Source organism: Copadichromis virginalis, linkage group LG7 (genome assembly GCF_057382275.1).
Source record: "Copadichromis virginalis isolate Kocher_CV1m ecotype Utaka linkage group LG7, C_Virginalis_male_GT1.1, whole genome shotgun sequence".
NCBI lineage: Eukaryota > Metazoa > Chordata > Actinopteri > Cichliformes > Cichlidae > Copadichromis > Copadichromis virginalis.
This window is the reverse complement of record NC_140624.1, coordinates 45,396,065-45,422,475: the sequence shown is the minus strand read 5'-3', so window position 1 is coordinate 45,422,475 and position 26,411 is coordinate 45,396,065. Positions and strand designations below refer to the sequence as shown.

The 26,411-nt window shown below is 39.6% G+C and overlaps 1 protein-coding gene across 2 annotated transcripts in view; it reads right to left on the bottom strand.

The window, feature by feature from the left end:
• Nucleotides 1–8,310, bottom strand: part of cabp7b (calcium binding protein 7b) — a 28,331-nt gene extending 20,021 nt beyond the window's left edge. Inside the window, exons 1-2 of one of the 2 annotated variants that reach the window (XM_085463685.1) lie at nucleotides 7,929–8,310; nucleotides 7,297–7,407 (exon numbers count right to left, since the gene is read on the bottom strand). In XM_085463685.1, coding sequence (XP_085319811.1) covers nucleotides 7,297–7,405 — 109 coding nt within the window. In that variant the 5' untranslated portion in view covers nucleotides 7,406–7,407; nucleotides 7,929–8,310. Of the gene's footprint in view, nucleotides 1–7,296; nucleotides 7,769–7,928 lie in introns of those variants that run through there. The other variant, XM_085463684.1, reaches the window with a different exon arrangement.
• Between the last annotated feature and the right edge of the window lie 18,101 nt (nucleotides 8,311–26,411).

Here is a 26,411-nt window from a genome sequence, read left to right as displayed (position 1 = left end):
GGCTACAGTTCACACACGCTCACCAAAACTGGACAGCAGAAGTCTGGAAAAATACCGCCTGCTCAGATGAGTCTGCAACATTCAGTATGGATCCTGCCCTCTGTTAATAATTTAAACTGCTGGTGGTAGTGTAATGGTGTAGGGGATAGTTTCTTGGCACATCATAAGATAAGATAGAACTTTATTAATCCCTCGGGTGGGTTCCTCTGGGAAATTCGATTTCCAAAAAAGCACAGCACCGACAGAAGTTACAGAGTTATACACACACACATATATATAAATACAGAGACAATATAAATAAAATATACGAAGGGGATAAATAGAATAAATAGGAATAAAAATAAAAATACAAGTGAGTTGCACATTTCAAGTATTGAGTCTATTGCACCGTTGACTATTTACAAAAGTATTGCACAAAAGGTATTGCACAGTGAGGTGAAGAGGCACTACAGCTTAGTTGTTCCCTCCTTTGTCCTCCTGTTTCCCCTCCCTCTCCCCTCCAGAGAGGAGTTAAACAGTCTGATGGCGTGTGGGACAAAGGAGTTTTTAAGTCTGTTAGTTCTTGTCTTTGGGAGAAGCAACCTGTCACTGAACAGACTCTTCTGGTTGTTAATGGCCGTGTGCAGAGGATGCCTGGCATTGTCCATAATGTCCATCAGTTTCTTTAATGTCCTTTTCTCTGCCACTGTCACCAGAGTGTCCAGCTTCATGCCGACCACAGAGCTAGCCCTCCTGATCAGTTTCTCCAGCCTGGATGAGTCCTTCTTTGCTGTGCTGCTCCCCCAGCACACCACAGCATAGAAAAGTACTCCAGCAACCACCGACTGGTAAAACATCCTCAGGAGCTTCCTGCAGATGTTAAAAGACCTCAGCCTCCTGAGGAAGTACAGTCGGCTTTGGGCTTTTTTATACAGGTACTCTGTGGGCCCTTTAGTACCATCTGAGTATCATTTAAATGCCACAGCTTACCTGAGTATTGTTAATGACCATTTATGAGCACATTTATGCTTCCGGCTGGCTGACACACCACGTCACAAAGCTCAAATCAAACTGGTTGAAGGATGTGCCTAATGAAGTGACCAGTGAGAGTATATTTTTGCCACCGGTTGAGTATTTATTAGCTCAATGTTTGAGCATTTCCAAGCTCAGTATAATGATGTGAATGAAATATGGCTGTTGCCTAGCGGCAGACAAGGGGAGATTAAGGATGCAGTCTCATAATTAACGTCTTGTGATAGTGTTGTTATTTGAAATTGTGAAGTTTTCTGTCTGGCTGCAACATTAATGACCAGATCTTTGACCACGCAGAAAGCTACATTAAACACACAGCTTATGATTATTGTTTTTAAACCGTATTGTTTACAAGTGTAACACCTGATAATAATGTTCAGCTACAAGTCATTTATAAAACTTTAATTAATGATGAACTACAGTTTACATTACGTTTAAGGATGTTTGATAAGTGGCAACACAAATCTGTTGTAAGTGAAATTTGTGATCATGAACAAATTATTAGCAAATGATTAAAAAATAAAACATTCAGACATTGAATTCTTTGTAAGTCAGATGTGAGTATTTACTGTAGCGTCTCTTTATAACGGTTTTATTTTGATGAGCTATTACTTTTAAGTTAGCCTGTTATAAGCACAATAAATGATTGTGCTATTTTTAACTCTGTTTGTCTTTTTAAAACATTTTTTAAATATTCTGGCATTTTGTTGTGAAGCACTTTGAGATGCTTGTCTTAAAAAGGTGCTACAGAAATAACATTTGACTTACTTATTTAACTACAAATTACATTAAATTTGTGAACGATGGACCGCCAGCAGATTGTAACGTGTCAGTGTTAAAGAAATTCATCACATGGGTTCTGTGTCGAGTGGGTACTGGCCTCAGTCTGAACCTTTGCACCATCTGTGACCTGCCAGGGAGGCTCCCACAATCCATCACTTATTAACGATGTAGTCATAATTTGTTCGTGGTCATGTTCTAATTTAAACTTATAAATGGCTTGATGATTTCTTAATACAACTCTGTATATTAATGTATTGCAAATGATGATCATTAAAGCTTATAAATGATGGAATTACTACAAAGCGTTACCTGCATATGTACAGAGCATGTCCAGCCTCTGTCCTGACCACTGTCACTGTATGTGTATAATTAGGCACCTGCAATACAGTAACACAACCAACATAACACATATAATGCCTGCTTACAATGTTGCAGCAAAAAGGAACTCCATTTGTAAGCATAAAAGACAACAGCTTTGCATACAAAGTGGAAGAAGGCCTGCACTCCACTACAATGCTTGATGTCTGGGGGATTCTCCTGCTGGTTGTGATCTATAAATATTGTTCACATTCTCTGTCGGTGATGCACCGAGGAACGATACAAGCTCGCAGAGACCTCCAAGAATTTAACTGGCAGGAAGTCACAGCTGTTGTCAGCCATAAAAAGAGTGTCTTATCTGTGCCAGCACATGTGTAGTTAAAGCACCAATTTACTCTGGGTTATGGGGTGTGTTTTAGACATTTTAATACTGACACTGCAAGATCATGTCTTAATAAAATGATAATTTGCACAATTATCAGAAAATGTTGTATATATCATTCCGGTAATCAACAAATGCTGATTTTTTTTGTTCTAGTAAGCTCTAAAACATCAATAAAGACCCACAGACTGTGTCTGTTACCTCATGTACAGTGCTTAACAAATTAATTAGAGCACCACTCAATGTAAGGCTCGCACCACAGCTGCCATAAATTAACAGAATTGATAATTAATACAATAATATTTTATGTTGCTATAATAGTTAATCCACCTGTGTGTGCAAGCTCCTTAATGCTAAAACACAATTCTTGTTGTTTTCCATGAATTTTTAAATTTACCATTATACAAAAAAGCAGAAAAATCTTTTTCAATTAAGATGCCAAATTACAGGCACTTACGTACGTGCATTCCTGAACAGAAAAATTAGTTTTAGCACTTGAATTTATTCTTGAGTAATTCTGACTTCTCAAACATGAATTCATTTTGCTATTTGCCTAAAAAATAATAATAATAATATAATATTTATTTATAAATGCGTTTTTTTAAAAACATGTTCTTTACTTATTCTTTTGACAGGTGGTCTAATAAATTTGTATTGTACGAGTCTCCTGTATTATACAATATACATTTTTGAGTGTTTTATTTATTTGTGTAATTATGAATTGGATCAATTCCAATATGGGCATTAGAGGTTATCCAGTCGGTCATGTATAATGGCTCTGGACCTGGGATTTAATATAGTGCTTATTAAATAGAGAGAAACTTGGCACTGCATAATGTCCACATAGACATTCACCTAACAGTGTTTACAGGATAAATGCACACATAAATGTTTCATGGGTTTCTTCAGGGACATGATTAAATATAGTGATTGCTGTTATGTCATTAACATAATGGCTTAATTATCACGTATAATTTGTGATGAATTAGGCAGCTTTTTGTTCCACGGTTACAGAGAGAGTGCCCAACGCCACATTGCCCAGATTAGGATTTTTAAAAGATGATTTAATCATGAGTTAAACCGATCCAGTTTTACATGAGGGATCTACAGATCTCAGATATACAAATGCGCACTGATTTCTAAGAGGCGGGAGAACGGCTGCTTTTACAATAGTGTGGCTTCATATCAGGCTTTATGACAAGTGCGTGACACAAGGGCAGAGAAAAGGATAGGAAGCCTTGCTGTCGGCTCTGCCCACCTCGGCAACCATCTGTTTGAAAAACATTCCCTGGGATCTGCATATCCATTAAGAGCTACGAGCACTTAATCAGCCTCCCTCAACTTCACCCAGTCCAGAGGATGTCCTGTCCATTCAAGTCTCTGTAATCCTCACTGTTGTCATTCCTACTGATGCATTTACTTGCTCGTACAGTTTTCAGGAAACAGTGTAAGTTACTGCCTGATTTGGTTGTTGGAGGGGTGGGAGGGATGTCATTATGTTGCACTTAAGACTGTGATCCTAATAAAATGGCAGCTTAAAATGGCAAAGTCTTAAAATGACAGGATTATAAAGATTTATATATAATCTCTGTTGAGTGTTGATTCTACCACTGAAATAATTAGAACTTCTTTTTCATTTTATTGGTTATATTCATCCAATTGCAGCATAAAATCAGAAAACATGTGATTCTGTAATATCTGACTCAATTTTAAGTTAATGCCATCTTCAGCTGTTTTCTTAATTTCAACTTTACATTATAGTTTAAAGAAGTTACGTCATTCCTTACATCATAGTAAATTATATCCTCATTTAAGGTCCCTAGGTCTTGTCGTAGAATAACCATAATGCACATAATATTTAGTCAATGAAAAAAACAGAGGCACTGCAGTTCATGGTGCTTCTGGGGTACCCCTGATGGTGCTGTTAATGGGAAAATCTGGTGTTTGATAGCTATATATTTTTAAACTCAGATGAAGGCTGGAGGTCAAAAGGTGATGTTTTTTATCCTCTCTGAAATGTGTTGCTGCCCACCTTTATCCAATATGTAACTGAACAGCTGTTGGAAAATCAGATCTCACCACATGCCCACAAATCATTAACAGTTTTCTGCATTAAATTTGAAGAACTTGTGAACAGAGAACAAGCTATGTGATATTTCACATTCAGTCCCCTGTTGCATCCCTTTAAACTTCTAAAGATGAGTGATGTTTGAACAGATTTGGTTTTTTTTCTAAAACCCTCTGAAAAGGTCACATTTGTAGAAAATCTCAAAGGTACTGGATATTATATGAAGATGAATAATAATATTTTTTGAGCTTTTTAAAAACCGTTGCACAAAACAAAAACTCTTGACCTGGGTTTCTAGTGACTACGCCAGAGATTCAGGTAAAACTCTCCCCACAGGCTATGTGCTCAGTCCCGTTTTGCAGATCCACTGCACAACATTTTTCCCCATCTTGCCACTGTGTTTCAGCTAACGAGTGGGGGGTTGTTTAGACAATGCATCTTGCAGCTCTTATGCTGCTGGTTTACTGGTACAGGAGAAAATCAGTCAACACTAAAACTTGGAGGTAAAATGAAACTCTTTAACTTGTTTGTCTGGGACGGGTTGTTCTATGTACTGTCCACGTTGCAGCACGTGTCATTGCACAGGATGCAAGGTCCTCTCGTCCTTGTATTGTGTTTTTTTGTGTGTATTCCAAAGTGGCAGTCGACCCGTGCCTGAAACAATGTCACCAAGAAAAAAGTCCCATTGATTTAACCGCACAACTCATCGCCTGCATGCTCTTCAATACTAAAAACGGATTTACTGCGATTATAGTTTCTGTGAGCCTGATGATGAGTTTAGATGTTAGGATACATGTAGAGAGAAAATGGAGGCTTGCGTAAGTTATTGGCAGCATGGCACAGAATGATAATAATCCTATATGAAGCATAAAATGTTATCTGTTTTATCAGGTTTGTTTTTCTGACTGCGACAGACTCACTGAATCAAGGATCATTCTAAACATGTCCAGTTGCACTTGGAGTATATATGTGCACCTTGCAAGAAAAAAAAAGATTATCATAAATATGATTATAAAAAGTAATTATGTGAGCTGTGCAATCAGGGAACTTCTGCCCCAATATAATTAAAGATTTTGTGGATGAAACAACATTTACAGTCTGAATTTCGGACCTCTATGAAGAGAGGGGGGATTTTTCAGAAACCCTGGACTGCAGCAGACCAAAAAGGTTCATTTAAGCAGTGCTGCAGCTCCCTCAGAGTGCGTTAAGGTGGCGCAGCAGTGAAAGGGTACGTTGGAGGCTGCAGATTCAAAGCCTTGGACTGGCTCTGTGCTGGTAAACAGGAGAGGTTCATCTTAAACTCTCTTGCCTCCCTCATCAACTTACAGTTCTCGTTAATGCATTTTACCTGCCACTGGAGCAGGTGAAAACAGGAAGATTACTTGTTTACTGTGGGCACTGCTAGGGTGTGAGGCCATGCAAACGTAGCAGTGCATTACATGCTCAGTGAATCCTCCCTGCAGTAAATATTCATGGTTCAGTGGTCTGTCTTACTCTGAATATTTAATGACTCAATTAGTAAACTAAAATTTGGAAAGACTCGCCCAATACCTGAAAAGCTGCATGGCCGTTGATGACACCACCCGCCAACATTTTACTGCTGTTGTTCTTTTCTTGCTTTTCCATAGCCAATCTTTTAATTTAATTTATATCGTGTCTGCAGATAGCGGATTTTCAATGTCAAATGAGTGGCTCGAAGCAAGGGCAGGCAGCCACTTGTGAGGACCGGGCAACCTACAGACAGAAGAAAGGGGAAATGGAATTCCCTATGCATAAAAGACTTGGCGATATCAAATCTGATCTGACTTATCTCTTTATTGTAGTCTGCCTGGCTTTGTTCCAAATCGCTGCCAAGTGTGCATTCTCATTGTGAGGACCATTTTGGCAAAACAAAACCTCTATTTTTAACAACTCGGCCCTACAGTTACAATAGCAAGTGTGAATTTAATGCTTAAGTGAATCTTTCACTTGCCCTTTCTGTACAGCATGAAAGCTTATTTTCTTCTTCTTCTTCTTCTTCTTCTTCTTCTTCTTCTTTTCTGGTTAATGCAATTCATAAAAGATGAAATGATGGAATTTATGGATCAAAATGAGTCCATCGTTCAATCTCATTGATGAGTTTTGTCTGCCTTCGATTTTCAAGTAATCTGCAGTTTTATATTTATGAGTTTGACATTCATTATAGTGTTTTTGTCCATTACTGGATCCTTCCCTTTTAACAAAATTCAGAGTCCCTCTACTCGTCAGTCTGTGTCTCAGTCTTGGCTGGATGAGTAAATAACAGCAGGTGCAACGGAGTCTCATAGAGGTCAGGGGTACAGCCGAGAAATGCAGTGTATAAACATGCAGTCTACTCACAATATAATATCCCGTTGCTGTGATTAGATGATAAATTGAAATTTTTGGTTGATGTATGAATGGAAAAAGCACGATTAACTATTTCTACAGCTTAATTTTGTGCCAAAAATCATAAGCAAGAAAAAAAGTAAGAGCATAGTTTGTCGGTATTTTCCCCAGCACAAAACTATAAACCATCTAGATCTTACACACAGAGATCTGGTGTCGGATTTGTTGAAAAGGTTGTACAGCGCACACCCTCTGGAGCTCTCCAGGGTCCTGATTTGGCAGCTGAACTTCGAATTCGGGAGTTACAGCTGTTATCGTTACTGTCACTGGTTGAAACCATGCTCAAAGCAAGCAAACAGACAGATAGCAAAAAAACAACAAGCCTCACCTTCCACTTCATCCTCAGGCAGGATAACAGGGGTCCGGTAGGTGAGGACATCTGGAATAGTGCAAAGTCCCTTGTACATGAACCTGGTGGTCACAGCACGCACTGGCATTTCTGCGAGGGAAAAGCAACAACTGTGTCTCGATCTTCATATAGCCTCGCTCTCCGGAGTTTTGACAAACCCTTTGCTACTGTCCTTGATCTTTTAGGCAAAAGAAACTCAAGCAAATGAAAGGAGGTAAACCTTCCCTCAGCGGAGTTCAACCTTCCTCTTCCGAGGGCAGAAAACACGAGTAAAATCACCTCGACTGAAAATGCAGATTGTAAATCGCGGTTGGTTTCAGTGCACAGCCCCTTGCAGCAGCGTGTTGTGATCAAGACACGAGGCGAAAAGGCAAATAAAATTGGCGTGTAAAACTTTTACTTCATAGCTTGTTGAGCAAAGCGACAGTATGTCTAGAGCCCTAAATAAAGCCTCAAATATTTGGCTTATATTAAAGTCAAGATCCAAATCAACGAGATAAACAGGCTAATTTGCAATTCTTCCAAAGCTCCTGCATCACAGCATTAAAACGAGGAAAAGAAACACGTAAAAAGAAATGGGAGAAAAATTCTACCCTAAAAAGATAATTTACCTATAATGTTTCTTACTGATTCCTATAAGGAGTCTTGATCTTTTAAATAGTGTGTTCCCGGTATAGTCTGCCTCACTTTTCTTCCCCGTTTCGGCATCTTCTTTAAAAAAAAATGTAAAAATAGACAACACAAGATAAAGCAGCAGCGCTGGCGTGCTGATCCTATCCGGTAAACGAGGCGGGAAACAAATCTTGTAACATTCTTTTTTCCTGAAGAGCAGCTTGAAGGGAATCCTGGGTGACCCCCTCTCATGTGACACAGACACGGTGTATAAGGCTGTGATCCTCTCTCTCCAGCTCTCTGCTTCAGCCTCAATTGGTTCTCACAAAGCAGCACACACACAAGCACCCGTGCACGCACGCTTTCACCATACTGCCACCGCCTCCATTAAAGCGCAGCCTGTGACTGCTTCCAAACTGCCCGCCTGTAATGCGATTATCTTTATTCTTTGTGCTCGGCAGTCTGTATATGTGCTAACACAATATAAAGGTCTACATGTCTAACAGTGAGAATGGAGCAACAAGTGTGGCTTTTGAGCCCAGTCAGCCTATTGTGATTTGCATTTTTTTCTCATTTATCGCTACACCGAGCCTGGGAATAAAAAAGTGAAAAACTGAAAGTGAAAAAAATATCAGGGAGAATTGAAGCGTGAATTTAGTGAGATGCAGAATATATTAGGGAATTTGGAATAAATGCCGTGCTCGTTAGTGAAGAACAGTTTTCTTTTGGAGAAACAGACTTTGAGAGTAGCTTATGCATTAGTGACTACAAAGCTATCTTCCTGCAGGCGGTTTGCTTAGTATAGCAAAGATTTGGAGAAGCGGTTGCTGACCAGAAGGTAAAAAAATCCCTCCACCAACACTTTTAAGACTCTCTAATTCATCTGGTGGTTTCTGGTGGCTGTTACACTGAGCATGCAGGAGGCAGCATGCGTTATGCCCAGGCCAAAATGTTGAATGCGCAGTTTGCTGTGCAGTTTGCTCATGGGCTGGCAGTGCCTGCGTTAAAATGGCACGAAAAGAAAGAAAATAAATGATCAAAGAGTTGAAGCTGTGAAGCTGGCCTGAACCTGCAGCAAACACGGATCTAACTTCTTAGTCTGAAAAGTGGAGGTATGTGAAATCCCATACACTCATACACGTCTATGGTTTTTAATGGTCAGCAGGAGGCGACTCCACTTGTTACAAAAAAGAGGTCGGAGTGTATGTAGAAACCTGTGACAGTGACAGGTCACTGATCTGCAAGCATAAACATAGTAAGTTAAATGGTGGTGGCAAGGGTGCTCAAGGTGGTTCTCGAGTTTGTGTGACTTTGTCTAATGGGTGCTGCTTCCATTGCTTATATACAGTCTCTGATGAAAGAAACAGTCATTTTTGCACTTTACTTTTGTGGATTCCTGAGACAGGGCCTGCGGAGTGGCAAAGGTGGGGGTTATCATTTTCAAAAAGGGTGTGCTGCATTTAAGAGTGAACCACACTACTCAGTCTCCTGAAAGAGGCAATTCCAGGCAGCTGGAAAGGTTTGCCTGTTGAGGCTTCACATGCTTTTGTGGAATATAAGAACTGATAATACCCTAGCAGCACCTGTGGAGTGCATAAAGGAGTATGGGGTTTGGGCCTGCTGTTATGGGCCTTGTATAATCTAAGTTAGAAGTGTCTCTGTGCTCTTGGCACAAGGTGAAGCACTTTTCCAGAAGATGGACTCTGCCAGTCTCCAATCCTCTTGTTATATTCATGGACAGGGTATAGGTGTCTCAAGGTGTAGCTGAGGTGGCGAGGGTTTCTGTTTTGGAACCACAGATGATGTGGTTTTGTTGGATTCATCGTGACTGTCAGCATGTAGTGGAGTGGTTTGAAACTGTGTGAAACAGTCATTTCAGCCATTACATCCGCAGCAATGCAGGTGTTGTACCGGGGTGTTGTGTTGAAGAAGGATCTTTTGATTTCCCAACAGCTGGACTGATAAAATAGCCTAACTCATGTTCCATGAGATTCTTGTTAAGCAGACAACAATAAAAGCAAGAAAATGTGTTTATTCCCCCAATTATGAAACTATTGACTGAAAACTCTGAGTTTCACTATGTCAGTATTTAAAATGACCCAAGCTCCTGACAGCAAGTCAAGAGCAGCAACAGTCATAGCTATTAGCTACCCTTTAAAGAGTTAAGGGGAAATCTGAATTTGTTAATGACCAAAGAATCTTCCTGGCAGTGAGCACACAGAGAGGACTACAGGCAGCACACATTTTTGATTGTTTAAACCTGAAACAAAGAAACAACACCCCTCCCCCCAGCTCTATTTTTTGTTCAGAACCGGCTGTGTGACTCACTGAAATATTATGAATGTTCAGTGCGATGCATCCAGATCCACAACACAAGAAAACACAATCATTATCCACCAAGAATGCCTGCATCTTGAAAGATGACGTATCTTTAGTATCTTTCCAACCTGGTTCACACCAGATAAGTGTGGCGTGTGCTGAGAGAGCTGCATGTGGTTCCACTGGTTGGTTCTTCAAGGGTTTAGAGGACTGACAGGTCTATTCCCCTCTGAATGTGAAGGGATTGTCTCTCTCTGCTGCACCTGAGCCTCCCGCTGCCTCAGTGTGCAGACAAGCAAACTTCGTAAAGCCTGAATAACAGGCTTTGTTCTGATACTCAATATGAGGGATATGTGATGGCTCAGTTTCTGACACCTAAATCATTTTAGAAATGTGGAACCACGTGGAGAACTGCAGCACACACATATAGTACAATCATTTTATACTAATCTCAGTAATATTTGCTGCTCTTAGACAAACAAAAGCTTCTTGAATTTAAAGTAAAACATTGCAACAAATGATAAAACGCTAAGATTCCACCAGTTTTAAAAAGATAACCGTTTTATCTATTTAAGCATTTTTTTAAAAATCTCTGCAGGTACCTGGAAAATCTCTGGGAGCACCTCAGTCTCTCTCACTCTCCTCACACATACAGTAAAATATTTTGTGAAATAGGTTTGTGAGAGTCGACTGCGCATTGCAGTGGATGGCCATGCAGACATGTGAGGCCAAAGTGCCTCAGAGGGGGGGAAAGGGAGCAGTGGCTGTCATCCAGCGTGTGGGTGCCTGGAGAGGAAGATCGAGCCAGTGGGGCATTTCCACTGGTGGAGAGCACCTAACCTGACATCCGTCCCATTATTAATAAATTAAGTGTCAGGGATACGGGAGGAGTTGTGTGCAGATGGAAAAATAGGAGGCAAGAGACATACCTACGGGGGCTGACATCCAGGAAGCCAGGATGGAAGTATTCCTCGCTACGAAGAGGAATATTTTAAATGGCAAGGACTGATTCCCTCAGTCCATCCTGATTAAGGTCCCAGACAAACATGGCAGTTAGCATTAGGATCAACTAAATACACAGCACCTGTATTATAATCATATATATTTAAGCACATACATCTTATTGTGGCACTCTCCAGGCACAAGCTTCATATCTCCCCTATTCATTTTTTCTGCCAACACTTGATAAGATGTCAGCATATCTCGAGGTTACATTGCATTTTAATTGCTTGTTATCAATATGTGTATTTCTCTCTTAGACTTCTCTAACAGAAGTTAGGCAGTTGCACAAAAACAGAGTGACGTATTTCAAGCATTTCTTATGCGAAGGCTAACTGAGCTCAGGCAGATATTTCCATGTTAGCAGTCGCAACCTAATGAACAAATGACAAAAAGTGGGGAAAACCAATTTGTTTTGGGAGTTATATTAAAGAAAAATTGTCATCCCTAAATTTTATTTGCATATTCTGAGTGTGAACGATGAGTTAATAGTACAGAGTACTGTCATATATTAATATCACAGCATTCCAGTTGGGTGGCTGTGGCTCAGGAGGTAGAGCGGGTTGTTTACCAAGATACTGAACCCCAAGTTGCATCCATGTAAGATAAGATAAGATAAGATAAGATAAGATAGAACTTTATTAATCCCTCGGGTGGGTTCCTCTGGGAAATTCGACTTCCAAAAAGCACAGCAACGACCGAAGTTACAGTTACAGAATTGTTATATATATATATATATATATATATACATATATATATATATATATATATATATACACACACACACACACATATATAAATACAGAGACAAATATAAATAAAATATACAAAGGGGATAAATAGAATAAATAGGAATAAAAAATAAAAATACAAGTGAATTGCACATTTCAAGTATTGAGTCTATTGCACTGTTGACTATTTACAAAAAGTATTGCACAAGGTATTGTACAGTGAGGTGCAGAGGCACTACAGCTTAGTTGTTCCCCCCTCCTTTGTCCTCCTGTTTCCCCTCCCTCTCCCCTCCAGAGAGGAGTTAAACAGTCTGATGGCGTGTGGGACAAAGGAGTTTTTAAGTCTGTTAGTTCTTGTCTTGGGGAGAAGCAACCTGTCACTGAACAGACTCTTCTGATTGTTTATGGCCGTGTGCAGAGGTGCAGATGTGAGTGTGTGCATGAATGTTAAACAAGGTGCTTAAGTGTAGAAAGTCTCAGTTAGAGTAGAAAAGTGCTATACAAGTATAAGCCCATTTATCCTTCAAGATTTATGGTCCACATTTCTTCGTACTATTATGTGCTTCTATATAAGTTTTGAATTAAAGCTGGTACTTTAATGTTCGACATAACGTTCTTGCCAAAAGCTCGATTTGAGTAGTATGACGTAACTGTTCACTCATTCGTTTTTGTCAGCTTGATTAAACCGAGAATTCACACCACATTAGTTAAGAATGAGACAGCATTATTTAAAATACAAATTTTCTAAATCTAAACACACTAGAGGATCTAAAATTGAGACATTTGTGTTTGCTGGCCTTTTTTCTATTGATCTTCATGATGATTGTAAAACATACAACAGGCAGTAGTGCCCATTGCCTTTACTTTTCAGGCTTGATTATTTGGTATTCAATCATTCACATTTTGTCCACCGTTAAGTTCTGTTAAGTGCTGAGAGACATCTGTCTGTTGACTTTAATGGGATTTTGTATTTATCTTAAAGCAAAAACATGGGTTATTTAAAAAAAATCAACAAACCGGAACAGTTTTTCCCTACATGGTAAATTCAATCTCTCAGGCTAACAATGCAGAAAAAATCCCCCAAAATCTCATCAGTGACACCTACAGCAACCCAATTTGCTGTCAAATATTCATTTGCGATTATTGATTGCCTTTGTAATTGACTGCAGAGCCTTTGGTTTTGGAAACGATGGAGTCACACCATGACGGGCTTTTGTGTGACCAGAATCCCATCAGATCTCCAAGAAGTACACTAGAGAAAGCCGCTGTCCCCCTTTGTTTTCTTTTTTTTGTGGGGAGGGGGCTGTTTATTCAGTGAAGAATTAAATCATGTCGGTGTTACTTACACTGCCCACAGTCACGAATTCAAATAAGGGAGGAAAACCTCTTAAATACAGAAAATGAACAAATCACAGGAAGAGCAACTGCTAGACGATGGGTGTTGTCTTCAAGTATGAACACAGACACAGATTCCAAATAAAATGTATGTGATTTTTAAAAAATAAATAAGGACATCCATCCCCTTTGGCTGAAGGAGCACTGTTACACAGCTAAAAACACGGGGGCTTTACAGGTACACTGCTTTCATTTTTTTTTTCATATGAATGGACTACCTGGTGTATTTTCTGGCTCTGTGTACAAAGACACCACAAGTCTAGTCTCTGGTATGTTATTTTGACACAGACCCTGGTAAATCCCAATCAAAGCATTTACAGCAAACAAAGAAAAAGTGCAATAATGTTGGTATCTTACTGCAGATTAATATTATATGCATAAAAGGGAAGCAGACAGGCAGCAAAGGATGCCCGTTTTTCTTGTTTCATTACCAGGAAACATATTCGTAATGATGTCAGAGGAGCTGACACGTCTCTTAATCTTCACTTTCCTTATTTCTGGATGGATGTGGTGCTCCCCATTAAATTCGTCTCGGGTCACCTTATCTTCTAATAGTGAGGATTCCATCAAAACGTGTTCATTAAGATGTTTTTCTATTGTTTTTCTTTGTGAAAAGTATTGAAAAATGCTCTATCGTGTGATTTTAAGCAATTTCTATGATACTGTTGTCCCGCCACCCCCCCCCCCTATTCTTTTCAACATCGAGCTCCGTGAGCTGCAGGTATAATTGGCAATTAGACACTGGCATATACCACGGGTTGTAATGTGCATTGATTCATGAATATTTGATGGTAAAATGCATTATCACAATTCACATTCACCATAAGCGCCAGCTCTGACACGGTCAGCCTCCCGGCGCTAATTTGTCCTTCATTCGGTCAGTCTGCACCACGCTCCTGTTTTTATATGAACGCGAAGGGTCGACTGCACTGGCCTGTTTGAGGACGGTTATGACATCATCCTCCTGTATAACATGTTTAATTAAAATGTGTTGACAGCATGCAGTCCTTGAATACAGTCATGTTTTGTACTAGAAGACATTAGGCCACACAACAACACACAGAGCTTAGAAAATAAATTGACTCTGTTTTTGGAAACGAGACGTCTGGATGCTGTCTGCGGTCTGTTTGCACTGCTACTGGAACGTTCTGTGTTCATGCTTGTGACAACAGATTATGATGGAATCCTTAAATTACCTGTTGCTGTGGCAGATGGCACACTTTGTCATTAACATCAATCGTGAGAATTCTTCAGCATCCTGATAAAATATCCATCAGGCAACTTCATGACCAATAGCAATGTAATTTATTTCATCTCACACCGTGTGCGGGCTAAATGAGGACCAGAGGAGCACGTAAGACTGCTTATTGAATTTTTACATCATCACGTATTCAAGTGATGTATTAAAATATAATGAGAACATCAATTGCTGTGTAGCTTTCTGAATATCTCTTACAATACAGTGCTGGATTGGTCAGCATCGGTGCAAGACCTAAATTTTTGGTTACGATTGGCTGACTGCCATGTTAGTGGCTTCCTGTAGTTCTCCAAGGAAAGGTCAAACTATGGGCTAGCAGAAACAAACAGAAAGTCCTTTTTTAACTAAAACAGTCTGGACACAAAAAGATGGAGTGCTCTTTACTTTCATTTTACAAAACATATAGAGAACTGAGATCAAAAGTGTCAGCCTATACATAAATAAAAAGAGCGCAAAAAAATACACAAGAAAAGATATACACTGATCGGGTAACAACAGTTAAACCACTGACAGGTGAAGGGAACAACAGCTCATCTTGTTAGCATGTAATGTTCTGTTCTGCTTGTTACCTTGACATGTACCACCATCTAATCACTGCTGCAGACCACTCACAGCCCCCATGTGGCAGCAGCACTTCCCCAGCTTAATATCAGACTGCAAAATATGCTCAGGGATGGCTCGAGGATCATGACAAAGAAATCAAGGCCTTGATCCGACCATGAAACTCCCGAGACCGCCACAGCAACCCCAATCGATGGAAGCTCCACCCCGGATCACCCAAAGGATCTGCTGAGGAGATCGGCACCTATTAGATATGTAGTTTTAATGTTGTGGCTACATCGGCTGCTCGACATATTTTGATATGCTGCTTCACTTTTTACTGGTATTTTTGAACCTCCACCAGCTATTTAAGCCGGTCCTGGACAGCAGAAACTGACCGACATGACAGAGTTTAATATTCACTCTCCTTCTTTAGATCTAAAGGTGACAGATTCTCTGTTATGCTTTTATACTGATAGAATCTGATCCTTTCTGTGTGTCTAAAACAGCAACATGCCAGCACAGAGAGTGCAGTGAGTCAAAAGACAAAATCTTTTTAGATACTGAAGCTAAGAAGAACTTCTATCTTTCAGGCTACACATACTCAAGTTAAGTCCCATTTTTAGCACATAAACAATGTTTTTTCTGTTTTTGTTTTTTTACATGATTACGTGATTTTTTTCTGATTATATGATAATGATTACATTTTGTTTATCTAAAACTGATTCTGAACCAAGTGTATTCAGTCCTTATTTTTATCTGTTGAATATCTGAATGTTGAAATAGACTCACAGGCAGTTTCCTGGTCAGCTGAGACTTATTTCATGACAAAAAAACAAACAAACAAAAAACGCAGACACGAAATCTGAAGTTGATTAAAAACTTAATTAGTGGCCAAAACAGTAACCTGGTACATTTTTAAAAAAGAAGGGATTCACACACCAGCTCAGCAAGACCATAGAAAATAACTAAAAGTACATGAAGACAGATTTATTTAAATTTTTGAGAAAAACAGAAGAAATACTCCTGTGGAGGTAGGCACATCATTGTCAAGGTCTTACAATCAAAAGATGCCTTCATGAATGTGAAAACAGAAGATTTACAAACTGGTAGGGAATAAATCTGGCCAGAAAATATCTAAAAGAACCTGCATAGCGCTGAGAAAAATTCTGTGGACAGATGAAATCAAGATGAGTTTGTACCAGATGATGGGAAAAGGAAAAGTATGGAGAAGGAAGCATACCAGATATGGTGGAGGAAGTGTTATAGGATGGGCATGTATGACTACGAGTGGGATCGATGATCATGTGACTGCTGATAGGAGTAACAGTTCTCTCTAAAGCCACAGCACCGTGCTTCACAGTGCAAATGGCTAATTATTCAAAGCATACAGGAAAAGCAGCCCAAGAGTTTCTCAAAGCAAAGAAATGGGATATTTTTCAATGGCCAAGTCGGTCACCTGCTTTCAGCCCAATAGAGAAGCTCTTCAGTTAAAGACCTAGCACAGCATCTCAAGTAAGGAAAAACAGCATTTGGTGTTGTCCATATTTTCATGCAGTCGTTGACTGCACAAGATTTTCATCCAGGTATTAATAACAGTCCTTATACTGAAAATTATATTCATTTGTTGAATTAACTTCAAACCTCTCAAAATGGGAGTTTATGTTTAAAAATATTTTAGTATATTTTATAATCATAATTATAACTATAAAAATAAAATTCCTAAACAGTTATTATAAACTTTTTGTTAAATCTGATTAAATTAAAGGTGAATGTCTGCACTCCAATCATATCTTGATTTTTCTGACACTAGCAGATAAAATTAGATGTTATTTATTTTCATTCAGCAAACGCTAACTGCTTTGGACTGTGGGAGGAAGCCAGAGTACTTGGAAAGTGCCCACACAGACACAGTTAAAACATCCAAACTCTACAGAAAGGCCTTAGCTGGCTGGTTAAGTTGAACTCAGGGCCTTGTTGTTGTGAGGTGACAATACTATCCACCGCAACCCTCTACCCCAAAGAATTCAAAAAGTTAAGCTGCCAAATCATGTATAGGATGTATCCGATTGTTCTGCATATCTGTGACTGTTGGTGAATGATATTCTCATGCAGGCTGCGCAAATCTGCAAGTATTTGTCTCTCCTCTACATTCAACATGTTATATCAGGTCACTTTGTTGGGAGGAAGAAGTAAATAAGTTCCCATTTAAACCGAACCTTCAAGTTCTACACCAGACAGCACCGCTCTTATCATGGTTTCTTGAGGACATAGTGCCGCTGCTATCTCAAGACTGCAATCCTTACCCCATCTATTTAATCCCACAATCAGTGGTACATGGTCACTGCCACCCCAGCAGATAAAAAACAGCCTGTCAGGTTGAAAAAGGTCCTAAAGGGCCCTTCATGTTCAACAGTGAGGCCCTAGTGGAAGATGGCTCTCTTCAGAAACATCTGGAGAGGATATATAGGGAAAAGAAGCTCCGTCTTTAGTTATTATTGTTTTTCTTTTACCCTTCATGTAGCTTATTAGAATGGATACAGTAAGTGGATATTATACCCACAGAGGGAACAACATGAATTTCGCATTTGATATGAACAAAGATCTCATGCTGCGAATCCCCAATAAATTGGTTTGTGCTGCTTTTCATTTCCAACTGGAGCTTAGTTTCCCATCTGTTACCCTTGGACAGATACAGGAATTATCCAACAGAGACTACAGGTTTCACATCATTTTACAGATGACAGAAGACACATTTCTCCCCTTTCTTGTAAAACCTTCAGTTTGCTTTGTACTTTCATATCACACTGGAGCATTACTTTTTTCATAAAACCCCTCTTCGGTTTCATTTTGAGCCTCTGCATAATGTCTTCTTTCCACAAAGCAGCGTTAGATTATCCTGTCGATAAACATTTCGCCAGCAGCACAAGTTATTGGACTTGAGTGGCTGCACTTGAAGTCCATCGTCTTCATTCGCTGCATCTAACAATGAAACATTAACAGCAGTTAATAACCATTGCCAAGAGTGAACATTAAGTGCACATTCATCACGTACTCTGAATACAAATATATAGTTCTGTGGCTTTCACTTAACATAAATAAATAAATAAATACACAAATCCTCCTGCAAGATCTATTGTGTTAGTCTGAGCCCAGGATAAAATGGCAGACTGCACCTCGCTGCCGGAAAAAGTTTAGTTCAGGCTAATCCTTCTTTTCACAGATAAATGTCATGGATAATAGAAATAATCGATGCATATGAACATAAACACCAGCAGTAGTGTGCACAGCGAATTCTAATAATCATATTGTTTACCCATTTGGTTTGCAGGTATTAAGCACAGTCCCTGTTTGTGTGTTTAAACTGCATTATTTGTGACTCTTGGGGATGACATGCTGATAAGTTTTGCTCTTTGTTCAGTCATGGAAGCCTTCTGGCAGGTCATTAACCACAGATAGGGGCACGGTAGTCATATGGCTCACAGTTCACTATACACCAGGGGGTGCCCATCAGTCAGGATACGAGGCACAGCGGAGTGACAGATGCTTGATGGGTGATGACACTAAATATGCTGTCATTTGGCCGGAGACTGGAGCCAGAGACAGTCAGCGGGCCTCGTTAAATGGCAGAAGTAGCTTTGGCTTTACATTTCCTAATGGAACAAAAAAGATTCTGGATTTCACTTGAGCATTTTCTCAAGCAAAATCTCTGCTGTCTTGTAAAGAGTAATTAAATTTCTCAGAAATGAAATATTACTCAGAAGAGAAGGAGAAAAGGAGAAGCTTGTCTTTTCCTGCAAGGCTTTTATTATATAGGATCCATGGGTGTTGTAAAATGTGGAGGGCTGCACTCTATACATGCTCCTGTAAGCAAGGTCGAGGATAATGGATCTCTTTGTTGCTTATTCTTTAGTCTTTTTGTCCACTTTGTTTCCTCGTACCTACGTTACCTTCTGTCCAAATCTGTGACCTTGAGCCTAAACCGTTAGCCCTTGGGGATCTTGTCTTGCACTAAAGTCAATTATGTTGCGGTAATGCATTATGTTGGGTAACATTCCCCAGACGATCAGTCATTGTCTGCACAAGCTGGTTGTACTGGCTCATCCTCCTCATCTACCATTCCATTACAGTGCAGGCCAGGTGGGGATCTGTATAAGGGCCATCCCTGTTTCTGACAAGGTCATCCTGCACTGCAAATGGGCAGTCCCAAACATTTACAGCTGTGTGACTCAGGTTCAATCGTAGAAAGTTTTCATATTTGCAGAGGCGCCTCTTTTACTCAAATACTCAATAAAGGGTTCTCTTAAAATTTCTGATGAGAATAAAGTGCCTAAAAAGTAGATGTCTTTTTCATATAGAGTTTGAAAGTGACTTTATTACAACATGTTAATGAATTCAACAGTAGCTCCTGTCTGTTACACTTAATAATAATATCACAGCCAGCTGAGTGGGGTAAAGACAGAGCAGAAAGGGAGCATTTACACAGGAGCATTATGAGTCTGGTCACAACAGCTCTTTGAAAAGCAGGATCAATACCATTTCTGTGACCAATTTTACAGTTCTCTGGGTCACTTGCCTGTGGAGTAATAAAGCTGTTTCTCCTCACATCCTTCAGTCTTAGCTGTACCGTCACTGGTGGCAAAATTAAGACAATATGTTTGTTAATCCCTTGGGCACACTTCCTAGTCTACAGCTGATCAGCTAGCTCACTGTGACTTAAAGAAGATATTACTCTTTACTTTTTGTGAATAATAAGCCTTTTTTCTGTCACAAAATACATTCATACATCTTACAACAGCAGCTGCAAGATAATCTAAATCTTAGAGATATTTCTTTTTTACAGTATCTGTTTGGGTCAGGTGTGGTACCAGACACCACAAGCTCTGGATTTTAATCTTGATGAATCATTGCTGTCTCAATGCAGGGCGTTAGAACAGATGGTTGTTTGTACAGGGTCGGTTCGGTCGTCCACTATGCCCTCATGCCATGCAGTATGGAGTCAGCTGACAGCCAATCACCATCACACGAGAGGAGCCGAGATGTTGCAGTCTGTCCTTGGAAAAGCCAAGAAGGTGAACCAGATGTTAAAATACATATATTGTGGTTTTGTAAAACTATTGTCTCCTTTAAAGGGTAAAACAGCAATAATTAATGATTATGTCCCTGTATTTTTCTCTGTGTTTTCCATGTACATACACGTTACAAAACTGTAGCTCATATAAAAAATTTTGTTTTGTTAACACTGTCTTTGCAAATCTTTAATTAGGTTTAAAAAGCTACTAAACATATTTGTTAGGCCTTAAGGAGAGACATAAAGCGTTGAGAAATGTAAACAAAGCTGTCTTTGTTCATGCTGAAAACTCTGCAGGGGACTGTTGCTTCTTCATGGTGCAAACCCTCTGGCTGGATTTCTTAATGACATAGCAGATGCACTACGTCCAATCTGAAGGGTTTGTAGAACCCAGGGATTCGGTGATAACTGCCTTCTTCTTGTCAGTATGTCAAATATAAAACAGACAACTGCAAGGGGGTCATTTAGAGTTTACCAAGATGCTTTTCCAGATTGATGAGTTTAAAGTGTGAAAGAAAACATTTACCACTGTGCACCAGTGTATTTGTCCCAAGGATCAGTTTTAATGCCCATATGTTATAGCATACCTCCTATATGAGTGACAGGACATATTCAGGGTTGGCAAGATTGTGCTGACTTCCAACAAAAAGAATAGATTGGAAGTTTCTTACAAGATGGACTGAAAGCCATTTACTCTTCACAAAATGTTTGTGATAATGTAGCACACACGTCAGCACTTTTGAGTAAATAGAATTAGGAAGCTGTAACTGACATTTTTTAGGGACGTAAGCACTTTGGGGAATTTCCTCCTTCAAAAGCATGCAAAACCATGGCATGATGTGATGATGTAATTCGGCAGTTTTGCAATATTTTTGCGTGTTCCTCTTTTTTGTGCGTTTCTCAGGAATTGCTAACATATTGGCACAAACTGGTGCTGTGAACTGGAGGCAGACTGTAGAAACTGTTGTGTTCGTAATGCTCAAAAGCACAAAATATTTTTTACAGTATTGTTGAAGGACAACTCGCCTATGATTTCTTGTGTAACTGTATAAAATTTAAAATGGACCTAATATTCCATCATTACAAGGTCCTTCTCATAGTTAACGCATTTCTAGGTGGGCCATCTCTGGTTTTCCCGAGGTAAACGTGCACAGTGCAAACAAATACATCTCATCTGCATAGAAAAGAACAATTTCTGACCATTCTTCCAGAAGCACATTTTTGAGGTCAGACACTGATGTTGGACGAGAGGGTCTGGTTTACAGTCTTCGCTCTAATTCATCCCAAAGATGCTCTTTTGTGTTGAGGTCAGGACTCTGTGTAGGTCAGTCAAGTTCTTCCATGCAAATTCACTCATCCATGTCTTTACAGACCTTGCTTTGTGCGCTGGAGTCATGTTGGGACAGGAAGGGGCCATCTCCAAACTGTTCCCACAAAACTGGGACCATGAAATTGTCCAAAATCTCTTGGTATGCTGAAGCAGTAAGAGTTCCTTTCGCTGGAACTAAGGGGTTGAACCTCACTCCTAAAAAACAGCAACACAGGATAATCCCGCCTCTACCAAACTTCACATTTCGCACAAGGCAGTCAGATAAGTGCTGTTACCCTGGCAACCTCTAAATCCACACTTGTCCATTGGATTGCCAGATAGGGAAGCATGATTCGTGGCTCCTGAGAACATGTCTCCACTGCTCTAGAGTTCAGTGATGGCATGTGATAGGTTTGTAGCTTGAACCTATTCGCTGGAACGTTAAGGACAATTTGCTACGCAGCAAAAAGCAAGATACAAGGCACCAAAGTTCTCTGGTTTACTCATGCATGAGGGAGACCTGCCTGGAGTCAAGTGTCGTCCCACCACTTGACCTCTGTCAGACTCTCAGCCAGGTTCCCCATAGCACTCCTTTTATTGTGGTTACATGAATATGCATAGGGTCATTAACATATAACATCTTACATAGGTATACATGTGAACAAAGATACTGTGTGTGTGTGTGTGTGTGTGTGTCCCTTAACCTGCTGGTCTGGAAAATCCAACAGTTCAACAAAAGGCACTTAGCCTAAAACAGATATAGCCACGTTTATCCTGCCATAAAACAATAAAACAAGGTACGACCTCTTCCCATGCTCCCAGGATGTAGGTGTGCATTCCAGTGTGGAATACACACCAAGCCTTTGCAGCCTGTTAAAGATCACACATCCTATCACTACACAATCAATTATACACCTCTAAGCATATATGGTTAAATGTTTCCTAATACAAATGACAATAATAAAATCTAAACCCATCAGCGTGCTTTACATAATTGCATGCAACGCTTGTGCTTGGTGATGTAAGACTGACCCCGCTTTGTGATTTTATGTGGCCTACCACTTCATGACTCAGGTTGTGTTGTTCCCAGTGGCTTCCACTTTGTTATAATGACACTAACAGTTGACTGTAGCATTTAGCATTTCACAAATGTTTGTAGAAGCATCCTGCATGCCTACATGCTTTATTTTATACTCCTGTTGCCATGGAAGTGATTGGAAAACCTGAATTCAATGATTTAGATGGGTGAGTAAAAAGTTTTGGCAATATAGTCAGTCTCTGTGTAAGTTTTCAATCAGCCAAGTTCAAATTCTTACCATGACTGGTAGGCACTTGAGTTGAACGCAACTGGACTTTTTCCTATGTTGTTTTTCACTTTTCATCTGAGAAGCTTATACAGTTCTAAAAGCTAATGGGGAGTACTAGGTATCGAACCCATAGTGAGGTGGTCCATGTGAGCCAGGTGACCTTGATAACTCAGATGATGACAGAGATTGTCCAACTCTTCAGAACACCTGGTACTCCCATCAGATTCTCAGATGAAAGCTGAAATGATTTTATGAATAATAATAATATACACTTTTTATTGAGCTATCCCTGCCCCTAATGTAGAAAGAAGTCCAGTTGAGTTGGACTCATGTTGAGCTCATTTCTTCACACAGTGGGCTAAACTGAAGCCAAGCTGCTTGAAAGAGATCGAAGGTAAAACATTGCTGCTAGGAGGACATGCAATGTAAGGACATTTGTCCTATAAAGCCTTTATAATTAGAAATGTGCCAAAAAAATGTCAAAGCTTAATTTTGATTGAAAATACACACTTATAATTTTGTGTAAGCTTTTGATACTTTGGCAAAATCTGTCCATGGACCCACAGATATGTTCCACAAGTACACCAAACTACTTTTTTTGTCATTTCTAATACTAATACATATCTGCAGGTCATCACCAAATTTTGCCCTGATGATGCAAACAAACACACAAAGACTTAAGGTAAAAATAATACAATTCATGATATCTTTTATCGTCAGATGTAAATCATCTTTTTCCAACAGTGACACCTTTTGTATTATGCCTGCTGTTTTGTATTAGTACATTTCATGAAGGCCTCTTTTTATTTCAAACATACTGAGAAAGAGCATGGAGAGCACAGATTAAAAAATATAGCAGTGGTGTAACTAATAGCAGTAATGTTAGGAGCAGTTGTCCATGACTGTGATGTATGGCTTGGAGATGGTGGCACTGACAAAAAGGCACGGAGTGGAGCTGGAGCTGGCAGAGGTGAACACGCTAAGATCGTCTTAGGGAGTCACCAGGAGGGACAGGATTAGAAATTGAATACATCAGAGGGACAGCGACAGAGAGGAAGATGTTTTGGATATATGGAGAGGAGGAATTGTGTATATATTGGACAAAAGAAAACGGAGCTACTGGCCTGGAGGAAAAAGAGAAAGACCGCAAAGAAGGCTGATGTATGTAGTGAAGGAGGACATGCAGATGGTTTGTGTGACAGAAGAGGATTCTAGGGATTGGCTGAAATGGAGGCAGATGATCTACTGTGACGACCCCTGAAGGGAACAGTTGGTCATGACTGGATTCGCTATATAGCCCTGTAGCACAACTGGCTTTTGACTTGTGATAGCAGGGAAAGCAAGTAATAACATAAAAGATGACTCAGGGCCATCAGACATAGGCCTTTACTTCACACCTGAGGAGCAGTTTATGCTGTTATGTCTTAACCATAAAGAGCCAGCACATTCACATTTAAATATTTGAATAAAGTCACTATAAGTCAGCATAGATGCTAAAAACAAATCCTAAATGTTCAGAAGATTAAGATGCTTGTTTTTGATTAATGAGCAGTGATGCCAGTAGCAGTGCACTGAGGTGTGTACTGGACAAACCACTGTTCTCTTTGACGGCCTTAATTCAGTTTGGAGCAAGGGAGCAAATCTCTAGTAAAGCTGCACCTTTAACCAGAGAAGAGCTCTGAACATCCTGGCTAATTTAAAACTGCTGTCTAATTCAGCTATAAGAAAAGAAAGCCGTACTTTACACATCAAACGTCAGGTTTGAGTTTATGTCGTGTTGACATAAACTCAAACCTCTTCTGTCTCGCCACATTAAATCAAATGCCTTTCTTAAACAACTCGCAAAACCAAAGACGGCCTCAGGACACGTTCAATTAAAAGGCTTTTAAATTTCCATCTCTGAGTTATTGCCATTAAATGATCGTCTTCTCAGAAATGAGTCATAAATCATTAAAATGCCTTTCACATTTCAAGGATCCCTCTGGCTCTTAGTACCAGAGTTTGCGTTGCTGTTTGGCCAGACAAGGACATTCCCCATATTTAATTTTGTCTCTTATCATAGTCAGTAATCACGTCCTCTTAAAACAGATCGCCCCAAAGACAAAAGTGCATAAACTATCTTTGAAGGACACAGACTTAATAACTTTCCCTGTCAACTGTGAAATATACTATTAAGGCTGTGGAAATTAATACACACAAATGTGTGTGTGAACAGGCTGATGGAAACAATAATCTGCTTATTATGGCATAATCAACATCCTCTTGTTTTCCTCAACCCTAAAAACACCTGTTTGCCTATTTTTCCCCACCTAATTGCACCATTTAATTGCTTATTTGTGTAAATATTGTGGACTTTGTGTTGTGAGACTTCAGCTGCATCTCCCAAATTGTCTGACTGTCAGTCTTTGTTTATTTTTTCCCCCCTGAATCTTTGACCAGTGTTAACAGAAGCACCTGCGACTCCTCTGTCCTCGGGCGTGTTTTTGACGGTTTCTCTCAGAATATGTCTGAAGGAGGGAGAGCTTAAAAGCAAGAGAGGACGAAAACAATGTCATTAATTTAGTTTTGGGCAACAGATGACCTTTCAAATAGAGACTTTCTGTTAATTTTCTTAAAATAGCTCTTTAATTGCATAGTTTGGGGTTTTAAAAAAATCTCGTAGAGCAGTCTTTGTCTCTGTTTCGACATCGCTCGTCTTTGTTAAAGAGATTTAATTGGAAAATCAAATAGAACATTGTTTAGATTCTCCACAAAGGCCTTATTGTGTTACAAACCATTTAACCTCTATTTCCCATTTAAGCAGGGCTCATTTTCCTTCGATTGTTTTCAATCTCTTCCCACCATCTTCTCCACTCTGCTGCCCTTCAAGCAAGACCAATTCATAGTTTCCATCATGATGAAACACAAGCTACTAATAGCTAATTTAGCACTTTTGTTTTAATCATGCAAGGTTCAGATTGAAAAACTGATAATTTAACTGAAAATAGAAAACAGGGAGCCTTTTTTCACCCTTGAAATTAACCAGAAATTAACATCTCATATAATCGTGGAAAATATCAAAGGACAGATTATATACTTGTCTCCTCCTGCTACTGTGCTATTGCTATATTTCAGTATGCATTAGTTGTGTCTGCTGTTTTATTACTGGCATTTAGGATTGTCATGAAATTAACTTTCCACTCAGGCCAGCTGGGATAGACTTCTGGCTTTTGGGGCACTAAAAACACAACAAGACCACATTAGGGTGAAGTAAGATGCACATTTTGTGACCCATGTTTTGGAAGTTTTACTTTAAATATAGCAGGAATCAACCATGATGATGATGATTTAGTACAATTTAGTCCAAATTAAGATGGAAACTGCATACTTGTTTTGCCACTTGAGGGAAAAAACAGTACAACCAGGCTGGGAAGGATTAGATACTAGCAGCTGGTGATGCTTGACCCAAAAGTAAACAAATGACTCCGCAAAGTGTTGCTGAATCACTCATTAAATGCACTCTAACTGCACTGCACACGACAGCAAGAGCAAATGGATGGAAATTACTGTTACA